Here is a 21,820-nt window from a genome sequence, read left to right on the forward strand (position 1 = left end):
TAATGTAACCAGTCTCGCACTTTATCCTTCATTTTCTCCATGCTCTGCAATTTCCAATTGTCTCCGTCTTTTTCTAGCAATTCCCAATATTTTGGCCAATAGGCTTCCATATTGGTTCCTTTTCGGGCCTTAGCTTCCAAAGGTGAAAGCCACCTTGGTGTTTTATTTTCCAATAAGTCTTTATATTTTGTCCAGACATTAAACACTGCTTTCCTGACAATATGGTTCTTAAAGGCCTTGTTGATCTTAACTTTATCATACCATAAATATGCATGCCAACCAAACGCATTGTTATAACCTTCCAGGTCTAAAACATCAGTGTCCTCAAGAAGTAGCCAATCTTTTAGCCAGCAGAAAGCTGCGGCTTCATAGTACAACCTTAAGTCTGGCAGGGCAAAGCCCCCTCTTTCCTTTGCATCTGTTAATATCTTAAACTTGATTCTGGGCTTTTTGCCCTGCCAGACAAATTTGGAAATATCTCTCTGCCACTTCCGGAAACACTCCGTTTTGTCCACAATTTGCAATGTTTGAAACAAAAACAACATCTTTGGCAGCACATTCATCTTAATTGCAGCAATTCGGCCTAACAAAGAAAGCTTCAGCTTTGCCCAGCTTTCCAAGTCTCTCTTAATTTCAGACCAACATTTTTCATAATTATCTTTGAATAGACTCAGATTTTTGGTTGTTATATTAACCCCTAGGTATTTTACCCTTTTCACCAGTGATAATTCTGTTTCTCTCTGAAACCGTTCTGACTCTATTTCTGTCATATTTTTTCCTAACACCTTCGTTTTTTGTTTATTTAGCTTAAATCCTGCAACCTGACCAAAGTCATGTATCAGTTGTAAAACTCTTTTCGTGCTAGACTTCCTTCCTTTTCTCAAAGCGAGAGGGAACCAGGTTTCAAACCACTCTTCCACTGGGATCAAAGATCCCTCCAAAACATTAACTGGCTGCATGTCTGAAAAGGGAGTATGTGGGGAAAGGAGCCCCAAATAAGCCTTGGCAGGGTTGGACTAGAAGAAACAACAGCAGCAAATCCTCTCCATAATCCTGTTTAGCAGTGAGAGAGAGAGGGGTCCTTCAGCAAATGCAGCTTCCATCATGTGCTACAGTGGAAGTTTTGTGGAGTACAGCTCAACTCTTGTGCAGGGAATTGTAAAGGAAGGAGCTGTGAATCAAGATGGCTATACTTTGCTTCCGCCTCTCCTGGGAAGCTCCAGTTCCCACCTTTGCTGCCCCCCCCCAACACACGCACTTGGATTGTACTACACACCTTGATATTTCTTCCGAATTTATTTTCCGCATGTTTTCCATTCTTCATAACTACTAACTCTCCAAAGCCCAATGCATGTTCCTATATTCATTTCCATGGTCCTGCAAGTAGGAAAAGCTTATTGTAAGACATTGCTTTATTATTTTATTTCATTTTTTAGACTAAAGGAATTGCTCTGTCAGGCATACCCAGGAATTTGCGGGGAAAGGCCACTGACTCACCTGCCATCCATCCTCCTTCCTCTTTAGGTACTTCAATAGTAACTTGCAGTTTTGTGAAGCTAATCAATGCCAACCGGTTTCACAGATTTTACTTTTATTAAATTATTTTTGCTGTTTTTTAAAAACTGTACAGCTGTACAATTAAAGATTGTAATAATTGGTTTTCAGATTTTTTTTTTTCAACACTTGAGTCTTAACAAGCAATAGGGATAGAATATTGTTCTAGGCATGGAAGGGAATGTACAAAAGAGTATGTTCAAAATGGCACAGTATGGAAACACAATTAGCTTCTCCTTGGCGCAATGGCTCAGTTGGGCCCAGGATGGCACCTTATCTGGACTGGCCGACAAGTCCATGTTGCTTCAACACAGCATTAAGCCTTTCAATTTCCAGCTCCTGTTGGAGAAGAGTAATTCTGAGGTCAGTTTGGGAGGCTATGAGGAACTAGAAGACATCCCCCCAGCTTTGAGGTGCGGGGGAAGAAGCAAAGATGAAAAAATGTCAAAACTTAATCACTTTGTAACAGCCTCTCAAACAGCTTTTCAGAAGGCTAAATGGAAAATCTTGAGTGTCACGGGGTCCCTCTACTTGTTCTAGTAAGTGGGAGCACATTGCAAGATCCACCTGACTCTCCACTTCTTAATATACAGTGGTACCTCACAAGGCGAATGCCTCGCTAGACGAAAAACGCGCAAAACGAAAGAGTTTTCCGTTTTTTGAGTCGTTCCACAAGACGAATTTCCCTATGGGCTTGCTTCGCAAGACGAAACGTCTTGCGAGTTCTTGCGAGTTTGTTTCCTTTTTCTTAAAGCCGCTAAGCTGTTAATAGCCGCTAAGCCGCTAATAGCCTTGCTTCGCAAGATGAAAAAACCGCAAGATGAAGAGACTCGCGGAACGGATTAATTTCGTCTTGCGAGGCACCACTGTACGGTGATTTTTCAAGAGCACTTACCCATCGTGATCCTAAACGCCTGTTTAGACAGTTAAGGGAGTCTGGAGCGCAGAAGCAAAACTTGAGAGACAGCAGGGGGAGCATCAGCATAGAGGGGCTCTTGATGTTCTCACCTCTCATAAGGAATACATCTGTGATGGGGGACCTCCAGCCCATGGGCCTAATCTCATGGTCCGTATCCTAACTTGTCGCATGCATCTGCTTTCCCTAAGCCACACTCGCCCGCCATGTGCCTGGCATCTATGAGGTTGGGTGACGGGCTGCTAAAGCTGCTCCCTGTCCTGTGCCTTTGCTGCTGTGACTTAATTTCAAGCCGACTCAGTTACCGTATTTTTTGCTCTATAAGACACACCAGACCACAAGACGCACCTAGTTTTTGGAGGAGGGAAACAAGAAAAAAAATATTCGGAATCTCAGAAGCCAGAACAGCAAGAGGGATCTCTGTGCAGTGAAAGCAGCGATCCCTCTTGCTGTTCTGGCTTCTGGGATAGCTGCACAGCCTGCATTTGCTCCATAAGACGCACACACATTCCCCCTTACTTTTTAGGAGGGAAAAAGTGAGTCTTATAGAGCAAAAAATACGGTACATGCAGCTGGATCAGAGCTTCAGCCACTGAAAATATGGCCTTACCTTCTCTGCACAGCTAGCTTCCATCTCCTGGACCTTTAGGGTGAGTTGCAGGTTGGCTTGCTTGAGCTTGGACATCTGCTGCTCAGACCGTGTTTTCACCGACAAGATGATTCCTTGGGGAATGGATTCAGAGGACAAGAAAGTTAGCCAGGCCCTATTGGCTGAGACCCAGGGATCACTTTCACGAGCTCTTTACAGCGGTTATCCTCACAACTGTCCTCTAGGATGTTCCTCTCACTGGAAAGAGGAGAGGGAGGATGGAGAGGAAGCAGCTGGAGCTGAATCAAGGCCCTCCAGCTGCAGGTCCAGTTTTATCTGTTGGTTTGGAAGCAGTTATATCTGTTGGTTTGGGACGCGGGTGGCGCTTGTGGGTTAAACCACAGAGCCTAGGACTTGCCGATCAGAAGGTCAGCAGTTTGAATCCCCGTGATGGGGTGAGCTCCCATTCCTCGGTCCCTGCTCTGCCCACCTAGCAATTCGAAAGCACGTCCAAGTAGATAAATAGGTACCGCTCTGGCGGGAAGGTAAACAGCGTTTCCATGCGCTGCTCTGGTTCGCCAGAAGCAGCTTAGTCATGCTGGCCACATGACCCAGAAGCTGTACGCCGGCTCCCAGGGCCAATAAAGCGAGATGAGCGCTGCAACCCCAGAGTCGGTCACGACTGGACCTAATGGTTAGGGGTCCCTTTACCTTTACCTTACCTTGCAAGCAGACTGGTCTAGCCAAGCGTTATGGGCTAAGTCACAAGAACCTGCATGTGGAAATAGTCTCAGCAGACCCAAGGGAAGAATGGCGATGGAGGAGGCAGGAAGGGTGAAAACAAGGCAGTGTGTGTGTGTGTGTGTGTGACAAAGCCACTCCTGTTAGGAAGGGCCTGGAGGCCTGGGGAGAGAGGTCAAGGATAACCAGGAAGAGAGGACTGGATATGAATGATCCAGAAGTCTCTGCACTTCCTCTGCCCACAATCAAATTCTGCTATACAATCTACTTTAGAACGATGGATCAAGGATACTGATTGCCAGTATTCTTTCTCATGTGCTCACAGAATTTGCTCTCTAGTGTTTTTTTTAGTTTAACATGTGTTTTCTAGATATGCCACATATCTAGGTCATTGGACGCCAGGCCTTTTCTAGGGCCAGATTTAGCCACCTCCCTCCTACAGTACAAACAGTCCCATGTGAGGACTGTTTGTGACCTTGTGGAGATAGGAAGTAGTCAAAACTTTGGGTCAGGTCTTTTTTGAATGTAATCTTCATATAGAGCAGGTCACAAGAGATTATTCCCCGCTCCAAAATAAGGAAGCATTTTGGAAGGACACTGGAACAGTACTCGGCTGATACAAACAAGTTAATAACAGAGATAATGGCCAAGTTCCTGTTCTCTACTCAAAGGTCTTGTACACTGATTCTAACCGCAATTTGTATCTCAAATTTTATCTTTGTACTATGTACTGTGTAATATATGTTTTAGTCATTTGCTTCATATTGTAAGTGAATGTTTTAAATTGTCAACTGTTCTATTTTAATGGGTCTGTGGCCAAATAATAAAATGATTAAGAAGAAGTCTAGCTGAAAGTTTGTTGTTCAGGCAATACTTGGGACGGCAAACAATGGCTTCCTTCAAGAAATTCCTGCATGGGTATTAGTGCCTGTGCACTGTGACTGGTTCCATACCAAAATCCATCTATTCCTCAAGATTTACCATTTATAATCCTGGCCACTCTCCACAGTCTAAGAAGGATCAGTAATCCAAGTGCTTCAAACTCATGCTCCCGGAAGAGAAGGACAATGTCAAGAACGAATGAGATGATGACAACAATGGCGTCCAGGACCTCAAACTTGTGATGGAAGAACTCCAACCGGTAGACAAAGAGTTTGAAGAAAATCTCCACCAGAAAGAGGGTGAGGATGCTAAGGCTCAGGTAGTGGAACACCTGCCAGGGTGCAAAGAGGGCAAGGCAAAGGTTAATACACTTTTAACAACACCTAGAGAGCAAGCAGTAGATTTTGAGTGAGGAGGAGGATAATAATAAAAATAATGAATTTATTATTTATACCCTGCCCATCTGGCTGAGTTTCCCCAGCCACTCTGGGCGGCTCTCAATCAAGTGTTAAAAACAATACAGCACTAAATATTAAAAACTTCCCTAAACAGGACTGCCTTCAGATGTCTTTTAAAAATAGGATAGCTGCTTATTTCCTTGACATCCACAGGGCAAGTGCCACTACTGAGAAGGCCCCCTGCCTGGTTCCCTGTAACCTCACTTCTCGCAATGAGGGAACCGCCAGAAGGCCCTCGGCACTGGACCTCAGCGTCCGGGCAGAATGATGGGGGTGGAGACGCTCCTTCAGGGATACTGGACCGAGGCTGTTTAGGGCTTTAAAGGCCAGCACCAACCCTTTGAATTGTGCTTGGAAACATACTGGATATACAGTCGTACCTTGGAAGTCGAACGGAATCCGTTCTGGAAGTCCGGTCAACTTCCAAAATGTTCGGAAACCAAAGCACGGCTTCTGATTGGCTGTAGGAAGTTCCTGCAGCCAATTGGAAGCCCTATCGGATGTTTGGCTTCCAAAAATAGTTCGCAAACCAGAGCAGTCACTTCCGGGTTTGCAGCGTTCAGAAGCCAAAACATTCCGGAACTAAGCTGTTCGAAAACCAAGGTACGACTGTACTAGTTTTATCCAGTGGCCCTTTTGCTGCTGAAATCCAACCTAGCCGATGCAATATTTATAGCACTTGTTCCAAGATCTGTTTGCAGAACAGCACAGGGATGCTATTGCTTCACCCAGAGTTTCAAATACTTTCCCCAGCTTTAGATTCTACCATGGGGAAGAGAAATACCTACTGGAGCTAAATCTACCTTTATTCCACAAAGCATTTACGGCCCTATAAAGTCTTAATTTTCTGGAAGGGAGAAAATCCCCAGAGATCAACCCGTTTTGCATTTGTGGAAGGGCCCCCCCCTTCCACTGAGAACTCCACACGCTATGCAATATACTCTGAACTGTACAAAACATCTAGGCATAAAGATTCAGAGAAATATTTAGCATTGCTTGCTACCCTCATGGTTATGGATAAGATTAAATATCCGTTGTCCAGTTCAGATAGGTCTGCAACATCTAAATTCGCAGTGAAGGCTGCTTACAAAACGCCTTCTGGCCTCCCTTGAGATCTAAGATTCTGTTTTTTAATGTATGTTTCATTTATTATACAGGTCAAGTTTTTATCTTTATATAGCGTTAGTTGATATATTTAAGGTTCATACATTTCTAATTGGCTCCAACCTGTAGCGGGATGCAGGTGGCGCTGTGGGTTAAACCACAGAGCCTAGGACTTGCCGATCAGAAGGTCGGCGGTTCAAATCCCCGCGACGGGGTGAGCTCCCATTGCTCGGTCCCTGCTCCTGCCAACCTAGCAGTTCGAAAGCACGCCAAAGTGCAAGTAGATAAATAGGTACCGCTCCGGCGGGAAGGCAAACGGCGTTTCCGTGCGCTGCTCTGGTTCGTAAGAAGCGGCTTAGTCATGCTGGCCACATGACCCGGAAGCTGTACGCCAGCTCCCTCGGCCAGTAAAGCAAGATGAGCACCGCAACCCCAGAGTCGGCCACGACTGGACCTAATGGTCAGGGGTCCCTTTACCTTTTACCAACCCATAGGAAATTATGGGATGCGTGGGTCACATGTACATACACACCTTCCCATATCTGCTCTACAGAGAAAGAGCACTACACATATCTCTTCAAGTATATATATGCATCTCTACAGGTCTAGCAACTGGCTTATTTTAAAAATGAGAAGTTAAGGTTCTGAGGAAGCTGGATTCTACACTTCACAGAAATGCAACACATGAACCATGATTTATATGCAGATTCCTTCCCTATTGCCCTTACCTTGGGTGCAATCTCATGTTTGTCAGGGTGGATGATTTTCAAGTCCAAAAGCAGTTCCCCGAGGACCAGTATGGCGTCCAAAATAACCAGGCAGACAACTAAGATCTGGGAGAGGAAGGACCAAGAGCAGAATAAATATGCAAACCTTTGAAGCCAAGCAGAAGATTGCAAAGTCGAGGCTTGGTGTTCATCAGCCATGGAAGAAAGGTGGCCGCTGGGATGAGGAGAATGAGGCAAAAGCTGCGGCTCAAGTGCGGTGGTGTAGATCATTAGGCTCTGCACCAAGGAGACCTAGAGAATGACTTGGCCTTGGGCAGCTCACTGTCTTTCAGCCTAGTGCAGGGGCCAGCAAACTTTTCCAGCAGGGGGGCGGTCCACTGTCCCTCAGGCCTTGTGGGGAGCCGGACTATATTTTGGAAAAAAATATGAACGCATTCCTATGCCCCACAAATAACCCAGAGATGCATTTTAAATAAAAGCACACATTCTACTCATGTAAAAACACCAGGCAGCCCCACAAATAACCCAGAGATGCGTGTTAAAGCACACATTCTACTCATGTAAAAACACACTGATTCCCGGACTGTCCACGGGCCGGATTTAGAAGCCGATTGAGCCGGATCCGGCCCCCGGGCCTTAGTTTGCCTACCCATGGCCTAGTGCACTCGGCAGGAAAGTTGAAAGACTCCAATGAAGACTCCTCTTTAAAACCACACGGAATTGCTTAGAGCTGGGATGCAAGTTTAACGATACTGTTCTCTATTTGGGATAACCAGGGCCGTCTGAAGCATATCTGGCGCCGTGGTTCAAAGATTCCTCCGGCGGCCCCCCCACCCCGTTTCCCAGAGTTGTTCTCCTCCTGCGGAGGCTTGGGAGGCAAGCTGCACGCCTGCCAGCCATATGGTTGACGGGCATAGCTGGCGGGCGTGGAGGGAAAGGGGAAGCTGCCAGTAAAGTCACACAACTCCCCCATTCGCTGGGGTGCCCCTGGGAGGCCAGCACCCTGCCGCAACGTGCCAGTAACCCCAACAGTAAAGATGGCTCTGGGGATAACACATCTCAGATTTGGTTTGAGGAACCACATTCATTCCCTGGTAGATACATACCTAGGCTTCCTTGTGCCATTGGCAAGGAGCTGTACCAGTGCCCCCCAGTCCTTTATGCCCAGGGCAAGGAGCTCTGCTGGGGCACCCAGAGGAGCCTGCCCACCTCGCTGCCACCCAGAGAAAGTGCATCTAGATCAGTGTTCCCCAAGCTTGGCCCTACAGCTGTTTTTGGACTACAACTCCCATCATCCCTAAGACCAGCGGTCAGGGATAGAGTGAACAAGAATCTAGGATGGGGATCACAAGAGCCAGACAAAACACTGGATCAAACAACTCTCGGCTATCTTTCTAATAGCTGTGTAAGAACTATCTAGCAACTATCTTTTTAACTACCCAATTCCAGCCCTCTTTTTCTAACAGCATGATCTCCAGCCTTGCAAATGACCACCCAAGTCTCTTCCTCAAGTTCTCCTTTCCCAAGCTCTACTCTCTTAGCGTAAAGTCTGTGGCTCCTAAAGGGGCAACCCCCTGGGCCTGCAGGCCAGCACTTTCTACAGACTCCTCCCTGGCACTCTCCCGAAGGACATGACAAATACGATGCACAATTTCCACGGCATATCTCAGGGGGCTGCGACTGTAGGCTTTGCATAGAGGGCAACCATCTCCCTGACCCAGCTGGGACAAAGTGATTGACCACACTAGTTCAACATAAGGAGGAAAGAATGTGCTTTGAATTTCACACGTGTCATAAAAACACGTGTCATAAAAGTAATTGCTTTTTAAATTATAATTATGAGCCAAATTTTAAACTTTGAAGTCCAGTGTCATCCTTTAAGAAGGTGGTTAGAAAATGTGATATGGAAAAACTGTGTTTTATTGCAGCTCCAAACATGCTTGAGGTGCCTTTGAGGAAAAGACACCCCAAGAACAACAACAACAAAAATGTGATTACAAGGAAAGCGCACAAAGTATTTGGAGACCCCAAGTTGACTGGGAGTTCAATTGCTCCTGCTGGTGGCAATGGCTGGTTATTCATGGTCACCAATTTAACCCTAGAGTCCTCCGTCTTATTTGCCTTCAAAGCTGGGCACTCCATACAACACTGAGGTCTCCTGGCCACCAATGTTTCCATTCACATAAGAGCAGGTACCTGCCACGTACCTGAAATTTGTGTGACTGGAACAACTTCTTCATCACCTCCCGGAAGGTGGGGGTCCTGGGGGAAGAGTCGATTTTGACGGCCGTCTCAGGGGTCTTCGCTTCCTCTTCCATCTCCTCTTCCTCCCATTTCCTGTAGTCATTGTTCCACTGAGCAGGATCGTCCCCCACCACGGTGAAATGCTTTAGGTACATAGACATGGTGGCAGCTCAAATGGGCATCACCCTGTAGAAACACACTGTGGAGGGAAAGCTTGAGAGCATCACTGCCTGAGAAGACGACAGCTGGACTTCCTCTAAGGAATGACAATACAAAAGGATAAGAAGAAGAAGAAGAAGAAACCATGTGATCTCACAGTACAAGACTATTTTTTTAAAATGTCTGGATTGTGTGTGGGGGATGATACCTACTTCCCTATTCAGAGTTTGGAAATATCTGAAGCACCCTTGGAGTAGGCTGCATTTAAAAACAACCAGCAAGTTCCTAGGCCTCGTGGTTGAAGAGGTAGATTCAGAACCACTGTTTGGTACTGCCAGAGCGGTACCTACTTATCTACTTGCACTTTGACATGCTTTCGAACTGCTAGGTGGGCAGGAGCAGGGACCGAGCAACAGGATCTCACCCCATTGCGGGGATTCGAACCGTCAACCTTCTGATCGGCAAGTCCTAGGCTCAGTGGTTTAGACCACAGCGCCACCCGCCTCCCAAAAGGGACAGACTCCCCTGCAAAATCATGGCGGGTGTTGATACCGGACCCAAAGAGCAACTTGGCACTGGGGGCTTGCTGTCATGTGCCAGTCCTGCTTGCGTCCCTAAGTCCCGCTGCCCAGAATCATGCCCTTGTGATGGGTGGGGGGCATGATGGGGGCAGCTGCCCAGAAAGCCACTGGCTCATTGCAGCCACTGATCTCCTTAGGTTTGGAAACAAATCCCAGGAGTTTGGATTTGATATCCCGCTTTATCACTACCCTAAGGAGTCTCAAAAGCGGCTAACATTCTCCTTTCCCTTCCTTCCCCACAACAAACACTCTGTGAGGTGAGTGGGGCTGAGAGACTTCAGAGAAGTGTGACTAGCCCAGGGTCACCCAGCAGCTGTAGGTGGAGGAGCGGGGAATCGAACCCAGTTCCCCAGATTACGAGACTACCACTCTTAACCGCTACACCACACTGGCTCACTTAAGCAGGGGTGTTCCTGGGACCAACCCAATGCCTTATGTTTTGTTACCTGCCCTGTGCACAGGTAATGGTGGAGACCATTTATCATGCGTGTCTTTTGCTATTCCACCACACAAGGGCAACATTCAGCACCCTAAGAATTCCCCTCCCCTGTAAAAGAAGTTTCTAGCCTTTAAGGCTGCAATGGCTGATGGGATAAAAGAAATCAGAGGAAGGGGACATGGGCTCAAGTGGAGAAAGTCTCATGTTTAATTCTTGGCACCTCCATTTAAAAGGACCTTGGGTACCAGGGCTGGGAGAGAGGTCGAAAGAGGCCTCAAAAGCCTCACTGACAGAGACTGGGAAGAGCATTGGGGTAAGGTAAAGGAAAAGGACCCCTGGACGGTTAAGTCCACTCAAAGGCAACTATGGGGTTGCGGCGCTCATCTCGCTTTCAGGCCAAGGGAGCCACCATTTGTCCACAGGCAGCTTTCTGGGTCATGTGGCCAGCAGGACTAAACTGCTTCTGGCGCGATGGGACACCGTGATGAGTGCCAGAGCACATGAAAATGCCATTTACCTTCCCACCATAGCGGTACCTGTTTATCTCCTTGCACTGGCCTGCTTTCAAACTGCTAGGTTGGCAGGAGCAGGGACCGAGCAGCGGTTTGGGGTAATAGCTCACCTTGGTAGAAAGTAGCTTCCTGGTCCCATCAGCACCATACATTTAAAGCCCTATGATACCACTTTGGAAAGAGTGACTGATGGTTAAACTACTGCAGGGAGGGAATTGTAATTTGTAAACTGCTTAGAGGTTTTCTTGCTATCAAGTAGTATATAAATTTTCAACCAACCAACCAACCACCACCTGCTGCTTTATAAAGAAATAGAAACCAACCAACCAACCAAAAAAACAAACCTCAAAGCCCCTGTCCAATCCAAGAGGAACAATCTTCATTTTTGGTGGGATGCAGGGTGGATGGTAGTGGAAGGGTGAGGAGACAAAGGAATAAGGTTTCAAGGCAAGCAAATGGGAGCATGCAGGCATAAGAATATCAGAATAGTCAGGCTGCTGGATCCGACCAAAGGCCCATCTTCTAATCCAGTATCTGGCTTGCCACAGCAGCCAACCGGATGCTGCCACAAAGTCCACAACCAGGACGTGGGCACACCAGTCCTCTCCCCAGAAACAGGATACTGTGCCTGGGTAACAGCAGTTGACAGATCTTGATACCAAGCCAGACCATGGATCCATCTAGTTTCATAATGGTGACCCTGACTGACTGCAGGGGTCGCGCCTGTTGCCTTCTGCAGGCAAAAGAGATGCTTTGCTCTCCCACTCCTACGTTTCCTGAGACTTCATTTTCATCTCAGGTCAAAGACTTGTGACTTTGCATTCGAGACAAAGGAAACCAGGGACTTTCCCCAGCTGACAGCTGAAGCTCTTTGCAATGACACGAGGCCGGCTGTCAGAGAGCCACAGTGTCGCAATCTGGAAAAGGCCACCATGAAAAAACCATGCCATGCTCTCAGTGGCGCATCACAGGGGAAATGAAGAATTCCTCCTGCACAGCCTCAAAGGCTGCAGTGCCACAGGCTAAGGCCTAATAATAATAATAATAATAATAATAATAATAATAATAATAATTTATTATTTATACCCCGCCCATCTGGCTGGGTTTCCCCAGCCACTCTGGGCGGCTTCCAACAAAACACTAAAATACAACAACTTATTAAACATTAAAAGCTTCCCTGAACAGGGCTGCCTTCAGATGTCTTCTAAAAGTCTGGTAGTTGTTTTTCTCTTTGACATCTGGTGGGAGGGCATTCCACAGGGCAGGTGCCACTACCGAAAAGGCCCTCTGCCTGGTTCCCTGTAACTTGGCTTCTCGCAGCGAGGGAACCGCCAGAAGGCCCTCGGCACTGGACCTCAGTGTCCGGGCAGAACGATGGAGGTGGAGACGCTCCTTCAGGTATACTGGGCCGAGGCCGATTAGGGCTTTAAAGGTCAGTACCAACACTTTGAATTGTGCTTGGAAACGTAGTGGGAGCCAGTGTAGGTCTTTCAAGACCGGTGTTATATGGTCTCGGCGGCCGCTCTCAGTCACCAGTCTAGCTGCCGCATTCTGGATTAATTGTAGTTTCCAGGTCACCTTCAAAGGTAGCCCCACATAGAGCGTATTGCAGTAGTCCAAGCCAAAGTCGTAGCCTCACGTCCCGTGAAGTATGCCCCATCTAATCCAACAGGATTTACTTCAGGGCAGGCAGAGATAGCATTGTGCTGCATCATAGGCGCCGACTCCATGGGGCTTGAGGGGGCCCGAGCCCCCTCAAAAATTCGTTTGGGGGGGCTCCGTCCCCCCAATAATCTCTGGCGCCCCTCCAGCAGAGCGCCATCGCCGCCCCTCCCCCAGCCCAAAATGCACAGGGAGGGGCGGGCTGCATGCCTCCTGCCCTCCCTCCCGAGCAAAAGCGCCACCCAATTTCCTTTGGAGCTGATTAATAGGCGCAGCACGCTCTCCCCTATTCGCTCACGAGGAGGCGGCGCCACTTTATTTGCATATTCATGAGCTTATTTATTATTCATGAGCTTTCCCGGGCCCCCCCAATATTTTTTATAAGTCCGCGTCCCTGTGCTGCATCGTAAAGCATCGATTTAAGAGGCAGCAAACAACTCCTTTGAAGACCAACTCAGAATGTGCCCCACTGATCACATCCTGGACTTCTTTTAACAGCTTACATGGTTTGCTAATGTTCACACTGGCCAGATAAGCAAGATCAACAAGGATCAGCTCGCCTTCCTTGTTGAATCACTCTCACCTGACTGGTTAGAATGGAGCCAAGAGCCTTAGATAGATGGTTCTGGGGGACAATTCACTACCCCAAACAATGTTGTTGACTATCAAGCACCAGGGACAAAGAACAGGATGGGGTTCAGACCCTATTTGTAGACTTCCTGGAGGCAACTAACCGGGCACTTATGGAAGCAGGAGGCTGGTCTAGGTGGACAGGGAACCTGCAGTCCTCCAGATGTTGCTGGATTGAAACTTCCTTCCGCTACAGGTGTCATGGGAAATAGACAAGGAGGATGGAAGGTGTAGGCCAATAACATCTGGAGGACATCAAGTTCCACGTCCTGTCCAGTGCTCTAGAAATTCTGCTTCTCTGGATCTATTTTTGTTCGTAAAACCACCACAGAGCATTCATGGGATCCATCACTGCGCCCGGAGGGCTCAGGTGACAAGGAGCTGCCTGGTTCATCGGCTAAAACTGGGCCTAAATGCCTTGGCCGCAGTACTCTGTGCTCTGATAACTTCCAGTCTGGGTCCTTGTGACCTGCTCTGAAGACGACTCAGAAACTTCAGCTGCTTCTAAATGCAGAAGCCAGATTACTGGGCTGGGGATCTCCGAGACAAAAATGGCCTTTGTATCAAGGTAGCTGCTTTTCTTGCCAGTTGGTTTCCAGCCCCAATTCAAGGGATTTGAAGCCCCGAGTGACTTGGCCCTGAATTAGCTGAAAGACCTCCTCCTTCCCTATAGACCCACTCAGTGGATAGGGCCATAGCTGTCAACCTTCTCTCTTTTGGCAGGAAATTCCCTTATTCCAGCACCGTTTCCCGCTGCTATTCCGGATTGTTTTTATATATATATATAAAATTTTTATTAAGAATTTTACGTTACAAGAAATAAAAAATTTAAAAAAAAACAGAAAAAAAGAAAAAATATCCAACAAAAATTGTTAAAAACAATCAATCTTTTCATCTCCTTATTTTTCATTTACTTGTTTCTCGGACCTCCTCGGACCTCCCTTTTTTTGTATTCCAAATCAAATTATTAATTCAACAATTTCTTTCCCTCTTTTTGCCTGCCAGATCTTATTCTTAAATTATTACAATCTTAGATTTTTACTTATATAAACCCATTTTTTCATATTCCTTTAACCCATCACAGCTAGAAACCACTTAGTTCCAATCCAACATTATTCTAAAATTCCTTAATTTTACAATATCTCTGTAAATAGTCTTTAAATGCTGTTCCGGATTGTTAGATACTGTATCCCGTAGACTGAAAGTTGACAGCTATGAATAGGGCTCTTGTGCTCATGTTCTGCTGCCTAGTTTCCCACTGGGTTCCCATCTGGTTGGCCACTGCAAGCAGCGCCGGATTCATGTATAAGCTAAACAAGCTATAGCTTAGGGCCCCACTCTCTTGGGCCCCCCAAAAAAATTTAATGGGAAAAAACCCTGGATGTACATTTCCAAAATATAAGATAAAAAACAAATGAAATAAAATCTACAAACAGAAACAGTGCTTTGTGTTGTGTAGGCTCCTATGATGTAAGTCCTGCCTGCTAGCCTTCTCCCTCAAATATCACTGGTTTGCTCCTTTCTATATATAGGGTGCCTACATTCTGCATGGACCATGGCAACATGTGCAAATGGGTTTAGATACCTATTAGGTCCATAAATTACCAATATAGCATATAAAAAGGTAAAGGGACCCCTGAACATTAGGTCTAGTCATGGCTGACTCTGGGGTTGCGGCACTTATCTTGCTTTATTGGCCGAGGGAGCCGGCGTACAGCTTCCAGGTCATGTGGCCAGCATGACTAAGCCACTTCTGGCGAACCAGAGCAGCGCACGGAAACGCCATTTACCTTCCCGCCGGAGCGGTACCTATTTATCTACTTGCACTTTGACGTGCTTTTGAATTGCTATGTTGGCAGGTGCAGGGACCAAGTAACGGGAGCTCACCCCATCGCGGGGATTCAAACTGCCAACCTTCTGATCAGCAAGTCCTAGGCTCTGTGGTTTAACCCACAGCGCCATCCGCATCCCTGTCCCGTAATACTAGAGCCAAAAAACATCATCCAATGAAGCTGAATAGAAGGGGATTCAGGGCATACAAAAGGATGGGCTTCTTCACACAACAGTTAGAAGATTCTACAGATCCACAGAGAAAGAAGCCCAGCAGCTGCTATGAGTCATGACGGCTAAATGGAACCTCCAGCTGCAGGGGAAGTATATCCCTGAATGCCAGGCACCAAGAGGCTACTGCTCTGCTCATTAGACCTCCCAGAGGCAATCAGCTGAGCACCTGTGGAACCAGGACATTGGACAAAAGATGGACCTTTGGTTCGATCCAGTATGGCTTGTCTTATGTTCTTGTTATCTGTGAGCTGGGAAACCCTAAGGAAAATTTTCAGCTGAGTCTCAAACCTTAGGGAAGACACCCCCTCAGCCCCTAACCCGCCTATGTAAGTTGGAGATGAGAGTATTATCCTAGCTCATAGAGCTGTTGCACAACTTAGTGACAGAGCAACTGCCTGGGATGCAGAAGGTCCTAGTTCCATTCCCCACTGGCAGCATCACCAGGTAGGGCCAAAAACTCTGGAGTGTCGCTGCCAGTCAGTGTAGACAATACTAAGTGGGTCAATGGTCTATTTAAACATAGAAAGCCTCCTTTAACTATGTTTAGGGAAGTTTTTAATGACTGATGTTTTAATGTATTTTTAATCTTTTGTTGGACGCTGCCCAGAGTGGCTGGGGAAACCCAGCCGGATGGGTGGGGTAGAAATAATAAATTATTGATGATGATGATGATGAAGATGATGTTTTAACTTCCATGTGCCCTCCACTGGACATTTCACAAAGAAGTTGGGGTCCAAAATGTGATAAATCTCTGCTAAATAAATTACAGCAGTACCTCGGTTGTGAAATGTAATCCGTTCTGGAAGACCATTCGACTTCCAAAACGTTCAACAACCGAGGGGTAAAGGGCATTTGGCAAAGTCAATTGAGAAAACTGAAAAACACGCATCGGAAGCTGTTCCGACTTCCGGAAAGTGTTTGAAAATGGAAGCAATTCCTTCCGGGTTTTCGGTGTCTGAAAACCGAAACGTTTGGCTTCCGAGATGCTCAAAAACCGAGATAAAAGGTAAAGGGAACTCTGACCATTAGGTCCAGTTGTGGCCGACTCTGGGGCTGTTGCGCTCATCTCGCTTTATTGGCCGAGGGAGCCAGCGTACAGCTTCCGGGTCATGTGGCCAGCATGACTAAGCCACTTCTGGCGAACTAGAGCAGCGCACGGAAACGCCGTTTACCTTCCCGCCGGAGCAGTACCTATTTATCTACTTGCACTTTGACGTCCTTTCGAACTGCTAGGTTGGCAGGAGCAGGGACCAAGCAACGGGAGCTCACCCCATCGCGGGGATTTGAACCGCCGACCTTCTGATTGGCAAGTCCTAGGCTCTGTGGTTTAACCCACAGCGCCACCTGCGTCCCTAGCAAAAACTGAGGTACCGCTCACCCCATCACGGGGATTTGAACCGCCGACCTTCTGATCGGCAAGTCCTAGGCTCTGTGGTTTAACCCACAGCGCCACCTGCGTCCCTAGCAAAAACTGAGGTACCGCTGTATTATTATGAAGATGGATGCAGAATATATATTCATAAGAATATACAGGCACAACAACAGCCCTGCTGGATCAGGCTGGTGGCCCCTTGAATCCAGCATCATGTTCTCACCTGGTCAACCAGATGCCTGTGGGAAACTCTCAGACACAAGGGCAGGAATCTCCCCTCCTGCAGTTTCCAATGACTGGCATTCAGATGCATTGCTTCCTCCAGTGCAGCTATCGGTCACAGCCATGGAGAACCCTCTCCTCCATGAACTGTCTAATCCTCTTTCAAGGCCACCCACGTTGGTGGCCATGACTGCCTCCTGTGACAGCGTGTTCCACCAAAACTTCTAACCCTGAGCCAGTGGCGTAGCGTGGGTTGTCAGCACTCGGGGCAAGGCAAGTAATTTGCACCCCCTAACCCGTGGATTTGCGCCCCCTAACCCGTGGATTTGCGCCCCCTAACCCTAACCCTCAGATGTTGCGCCCGGTGCGGCCGCCCCCCCTGCACCACCCAGGCTACGCCACTGCCCTGAGCTTTGTTTGAATCATAGAATCATAGAAACGCCATTTACCTTCCCACCATAGCGGTACCTATTTATCTACTTGCACTGGTGTGCTTTCATAGAATCATAGAATCATAGAGTTGGAAGAGACCACAAGGGCCATCGAGTCCAACCCCCTGCCAAGCAGGAAACACCATCAGAGCACTCCTGACATATGGTTGTCAAGCCTCTGCTTCAAGACCTCCAAAGAAGGAGACTCCACCACACTCCTTGGCAGCAAATTCCACTCTCGAACAGCTCTTACTATCAGGAGGTTCTTCCTAATGTTTAGGTGGAATCTTCTTTCTTGTAGTTTGGATCCATTGCTCCGTGTCCGCTTCTCTGGAGCAGCAGAAAACAACCTTTCTCCCTCCTCTATGTGACATATGTGTTGCATGTCCACAAGGTCTAGCGTCCGGAGAGAGGGAAGAAAACTTTCCTCCCTCCACTTCCTCCATCCAGCTAGAAAGCCACCGTAGATCCCTGATCCCCCACTTAGCTTAGCATGCCTTCGCTCTTACCTCTTCTAGTCTGCTCCTCTCTCTTGGTCCACGCACAGCCTCTGCTTTCACTAGCAGTAGCGGGGAGAAAACACAATTGCAGGCAGGGAAAAGCCGGGGACTGGAAGTATCAGCAAAGCGCTGAGACAGCCGAGCGAAGCAAAGTTTCCTGTCTCGTTTGGTATTTTGCATAAGAAGTATACTGTTGCAATGCAGACTGATGCAAGATGCCCGCATTGCTTCCTGCCTAGCTAAATCTCGCTATGGGGTGGGGGGTTGGACAGAGAGAACGAGAAGCGCACTAATGTTGGTTACAGTCAACATCCAGTCATTTAAAAACCCACTCCACAACTCCTCAGCTTGTTTGTTATGGGTACACAAGCTATCGCCGTATCTCGCCAGGTTAACAGCCACTTGCCCCGAGTGATTCGGGGGGTGGGGGGTGGAATCTGACGCAGAACTGTTTGAAAGTCAGACAACTGGACGCGAACATTTTGTGAATGAATGGGGGTGGAGGGTGGGGAGTCTGATACCTGTCAAATCCGCCGCAGAGCGCAATGGGTCGGCTGCAGTTTAGCCAAATCTAGCACCTGTTGATACTACTTAGAAGTGAACCAGTTAACACAAGGTGCCTTTCTGGGATACACAGTCAAGGTCGCTTGCAAACCAATTCTGAAACACTCAAGAACAGGTTTAGCTTCGAACAGAGCAACTTTGGCAAGGAGGTCTATCAGGGCAGGATGAGCGACTGAACTATCAACTGCTTAGAGCAGGTAACCGGACAGTAAACAGAAGTCAACCACACACCCTATCCTGTTTTGGGGGTTTTCCTGAAACATATTTTAGAAGAAGCAAAGCAAGTTGCCAGAAAATCCGGTGGTCTGTTCTTGGGTACGCTTCAAGGTTACATTGCAAAAATAAAAATAAAACTGCAGAGTATTCTATGAGGAGCTGTGCTTGTCCTCGTTCAAAAAATTAACTTAGTTTTTAAAACCTCGTGAAGAACTATGTCCACATTAAACACAACCCAATTTTATTTATATTTTTGAAAAAATGCCACCACAAAAGTCTTTGTGCCCACAAGGATAGCAGCCAACTGATTTTTGTTCAGAATAGACTCACTGGAATTAATGGACCCTTGTTACCAATGTATATGGGTGCAGACCCATATACAGTGGTACCTCGGGTTAAGTACTTAATTCATTCCTGAGGTCCGTTCTTAACCTGAAACTGTTCTTAACCTGAAGCACCACTTTAGCTAATGGGGCCTCCTGCTGCTGCTGCGCCGCCGGAGCACGATTTCTGTTCTCATCCTGAAGCAAAGTTCTTAACCCGAGGTACTATTTCTGGGTTAGCAGAGTCTGTAACCTAAAGCATCTGTAACCTGAAGTGTATGTAACCCGAGGTACCACTGTAGAAGCATTTCATAAAATAACAGCCATGGGGGGGGGGCTTTCAGGCAGGCCCCAAAGTGAGGGGTCACAGCACACTCTGCAAGACACCTGCTCGCCTGCTCACTATCAATGTGTTGGAAACAAAGAAAGAAGAGGAGGACTCACAACAAACAAAGTCTTGCAGTGTGTCTCCTCGCCCCACAACAGAAGCCTCCTAGAGCAGTTTGGGTCTCAGGTGGGTGGGTACTTTGGGGGTGGGAGGGAAAGGAAAGCAACTGCCCCCCCACTTTGTACTACGATCCGATCCGATACAATATGATATGATACGATATCTTAATTGTCAACGAAATTGAAAAATCTACATAAGAAATTCAAAAACTCCTAAAAACTCAGAAACCCCATTTTAAAATACAATATACTCAAGAGACACCTTATATTGCGTTTAAAACCAGAATTGCATTTGGGTAGAAACTGTTTCTCAGGCGGCTAGTCCTAGTCTTTATAACCCTGTAAGGTAAAGGCAAAGGGACCCCTGACCATTAGGTCCAGTCGTGGCCGACTCTGGGGTTGCGGCGCTCATCTCGCTTTATTGGCCGAGGGAGCCGGCGTACAGCTTCCAGGTCATGTGGCCAGCATGACTAAGCCGCTTCTGACAAAGCCAGAGCAGCGCACAAAAACGCCATTTACCTTCCCACCGGAGCGATACCTATTTATCTACTTGCACTTTGACGTCCTTTTGAACTGCTAGGTCCCTAGGAGCAGGGACCAAGCAACGGGAGCTCACCCCGTCGCGGGGATTCAAACCGCTAACCTTCTGCTCGGCAAGTCCTAGGCTCTGTGGTTTAACCCACAGCGCCACCTGCATCCTGTACCTTCTTCCAGAAGGCAGAAGCTGAAAGAGATCATTTCCGGGGTGTGCACTATCCTGCGCTATCTCTGCAGCTTTCTTATGGCACCTGCAGCATAGATTTGATCTAAGGTGGGAAGAGTGCACCCAATTATTCTCTCCGCAGTCTTTACAACCCTGGACAGCATTGTTTTTTCCCTGGCAGTGCAGCTCCCAAACCACACACAGAGACCATAAGTTAATACACTCTCCACAGTACAATGGTAAAAATGCCATCAACAGGTCCTTTGAGAGATTGTTTTTCCAGAGGATTCGCTACTATTGAAGTTCTCCTTGTTGGAAGCCGCCCAGAGTGGCTGGGGAAACCCAGCCAGATGGGCGGGGTACAAATAAATTATTATTATTATTATAAAGGGCTGAGTTCCAAGGGCTGTCAGCTGGCCCAAACCCGAGTGCTTTGTTCTTAGCTACTGTAGCGCAGTGGTTAGAGCAAACTGACCCTTAAGAACAAAGCATTCCTTGCTCCATGCACTGGCAGAGAATGGAGCGCTCTTCAACTGTCATAGGTTTGGGAGGCATCTAGAAACAATGACAAAAAGAAGAATACTGTGCCACCTTAAATGGAAATCCAATTTGGAGAGCAATTTGGAGAGGCCAAATTTAAGAGGCAGACTTTATCCAAGGGTTTATAAGCCTCCAAGCCAAGATGGGAGAACTGGGGTGCCAGGTCTTAGAGGACAACATGGATATAATAATAATAATAGCTTTATTGCCAATGTACAACCTGTGTACAATGAAATTAACTGAGCCCCCCCCCCACAAACACTGAATCTCATTGCACTCTGTGTGTTTGTCGTACAACTCCGAACGTCGGTTGCACTATATTATTTTCCGTTCAGCAGCCTAACAGCCCACGGATAGAAACTGTTTTTTAGCCTGTTGGTACGACTGGTTATACTTCTATATCTCCTGCCTGAGGGTAGAAGATTAAAGAGGTGCTGGCTGGGGTGTGAATTGTCCCTGAGAATTTTTCTCGCTGTCCTAAGGCAACGATCCCCTGCGATGTCATCTAGTGGGCTCAGGGAACAGCCCATGATATCATGTGCTGTATTTACTACCCTCTGTAAAGACTCTCTGTCCGTGGCTTTCAGGCCAACGTACCGCACCATGTTACACTATGAGAGGACACTTTCTATTGTGGACTGGTAAAAGGAGGTCATCAATTGTTTAAAATTGTTCTTTTGCAAGACCCTGAGGAAATGGAGTCTCTGTTGGGCCTTCCTAACCACCCGAGTTATATTGTTTTTCCAAGGGAGGTCTTCACAAAGGTAAACTCCCAGGAATTTAAAGGAAGAGACTCTCTCCACACACCCATACAGTGAGCATCACAGAAACCTGGTGGAACAGAGAGAACCAGTGGGGCATAGGTATCTCTGGCTATAAGCTCTGTAGCAGTGTTCCCAAACCTGGCTGTTTCGGGACTACAACTCCCATCATCCCTAGCTAGCAGGGTAAGGGATGATGGGAATTGTAGTCCAAAGGCAGCTGGAGAGCCAAGTTTGGGAAACACTGTTCTATAGGAAGGATAGAAGGGCATGCCAGGTGTGGCTATAGCTCTGTACGTTGGAGAGGGCACTGAGCCCAGCAAAGCTAGAAATCCCAAAAGGGAGAGTAAAAGGTAAAAGGACCCCTGACCGTTAGGTCCAATTGTGGACGACTCTGGGGTTGCGGCGCTCATCTCGCTTTACTGGCCGAGGGAGCCGGCGTACAGCTTTCAGGTCATGTGGCCAGCATGACTAAGCC

The 21,820-nt window shown here is 47.3% G+C and overlaps 1 protein-coding gene across 3 annotated transcripts in view; it reads right to left on the minus strand.

The window, feature by feature from the left end:
* Window positions 1-1,574: 1,574 nt before the first annotated feature.
* HVCN1 (hydrogen voltage gated channel 1) overlaps window positions 1,575-21,820 on the minus strand; it is a 29,287-nt gene continuing 9,041 nt past the window's right edge. For 2 of the 3 annotated variants that reach the window (XM_081923020.1, XM_081923018.1), the window contains exons 2-6: window positions 9,180-9,415; window positions 6,973-7,077; window positions 4,782-5,013; window positions 3,081-3,193; window positions 1,575-1,893 (exon numbers count right to left, since the gene is read on the minus strand). In XM_081923020.1, coding sequence (XP_081779146.1) covers window positions 1,828-1,893; window positions 3,081-3,193; window positions 4,782-5,013; window positions 6,973-7,077; window positions 9,180-9,377 — 714 coding nt within the window. In that variant the 5' untranslated portion in view covers window positions 9,378-9,415 and the 3' untranslated portion in view covers window positions 1,575-1,827. Of the gene's footprint in view, window positions 1,894-3,080; window positions 3,194-4,781; window positions 5,014-6,972; window positions 7,078-9,179; window positions 9,416-17,797; window positions 18,875-21,820 lie in introns of those variants that run through there. The other variant, XM_081923019.1, reaches the window with a different exon arrangement.

The sequence above is a fragment of the Podarcis melisellensis genome, assembly GCF_964234715.1.
Source record: "Podarcis melisellensis genome assembly, chromosome: 8".
Classification (NCBI taxonomy): Eukaryota; Metazoa; Chordata; class Lepidosauria; order Squamata; family Lacertidae; genus Podarcis; species Podarcis melisellensis.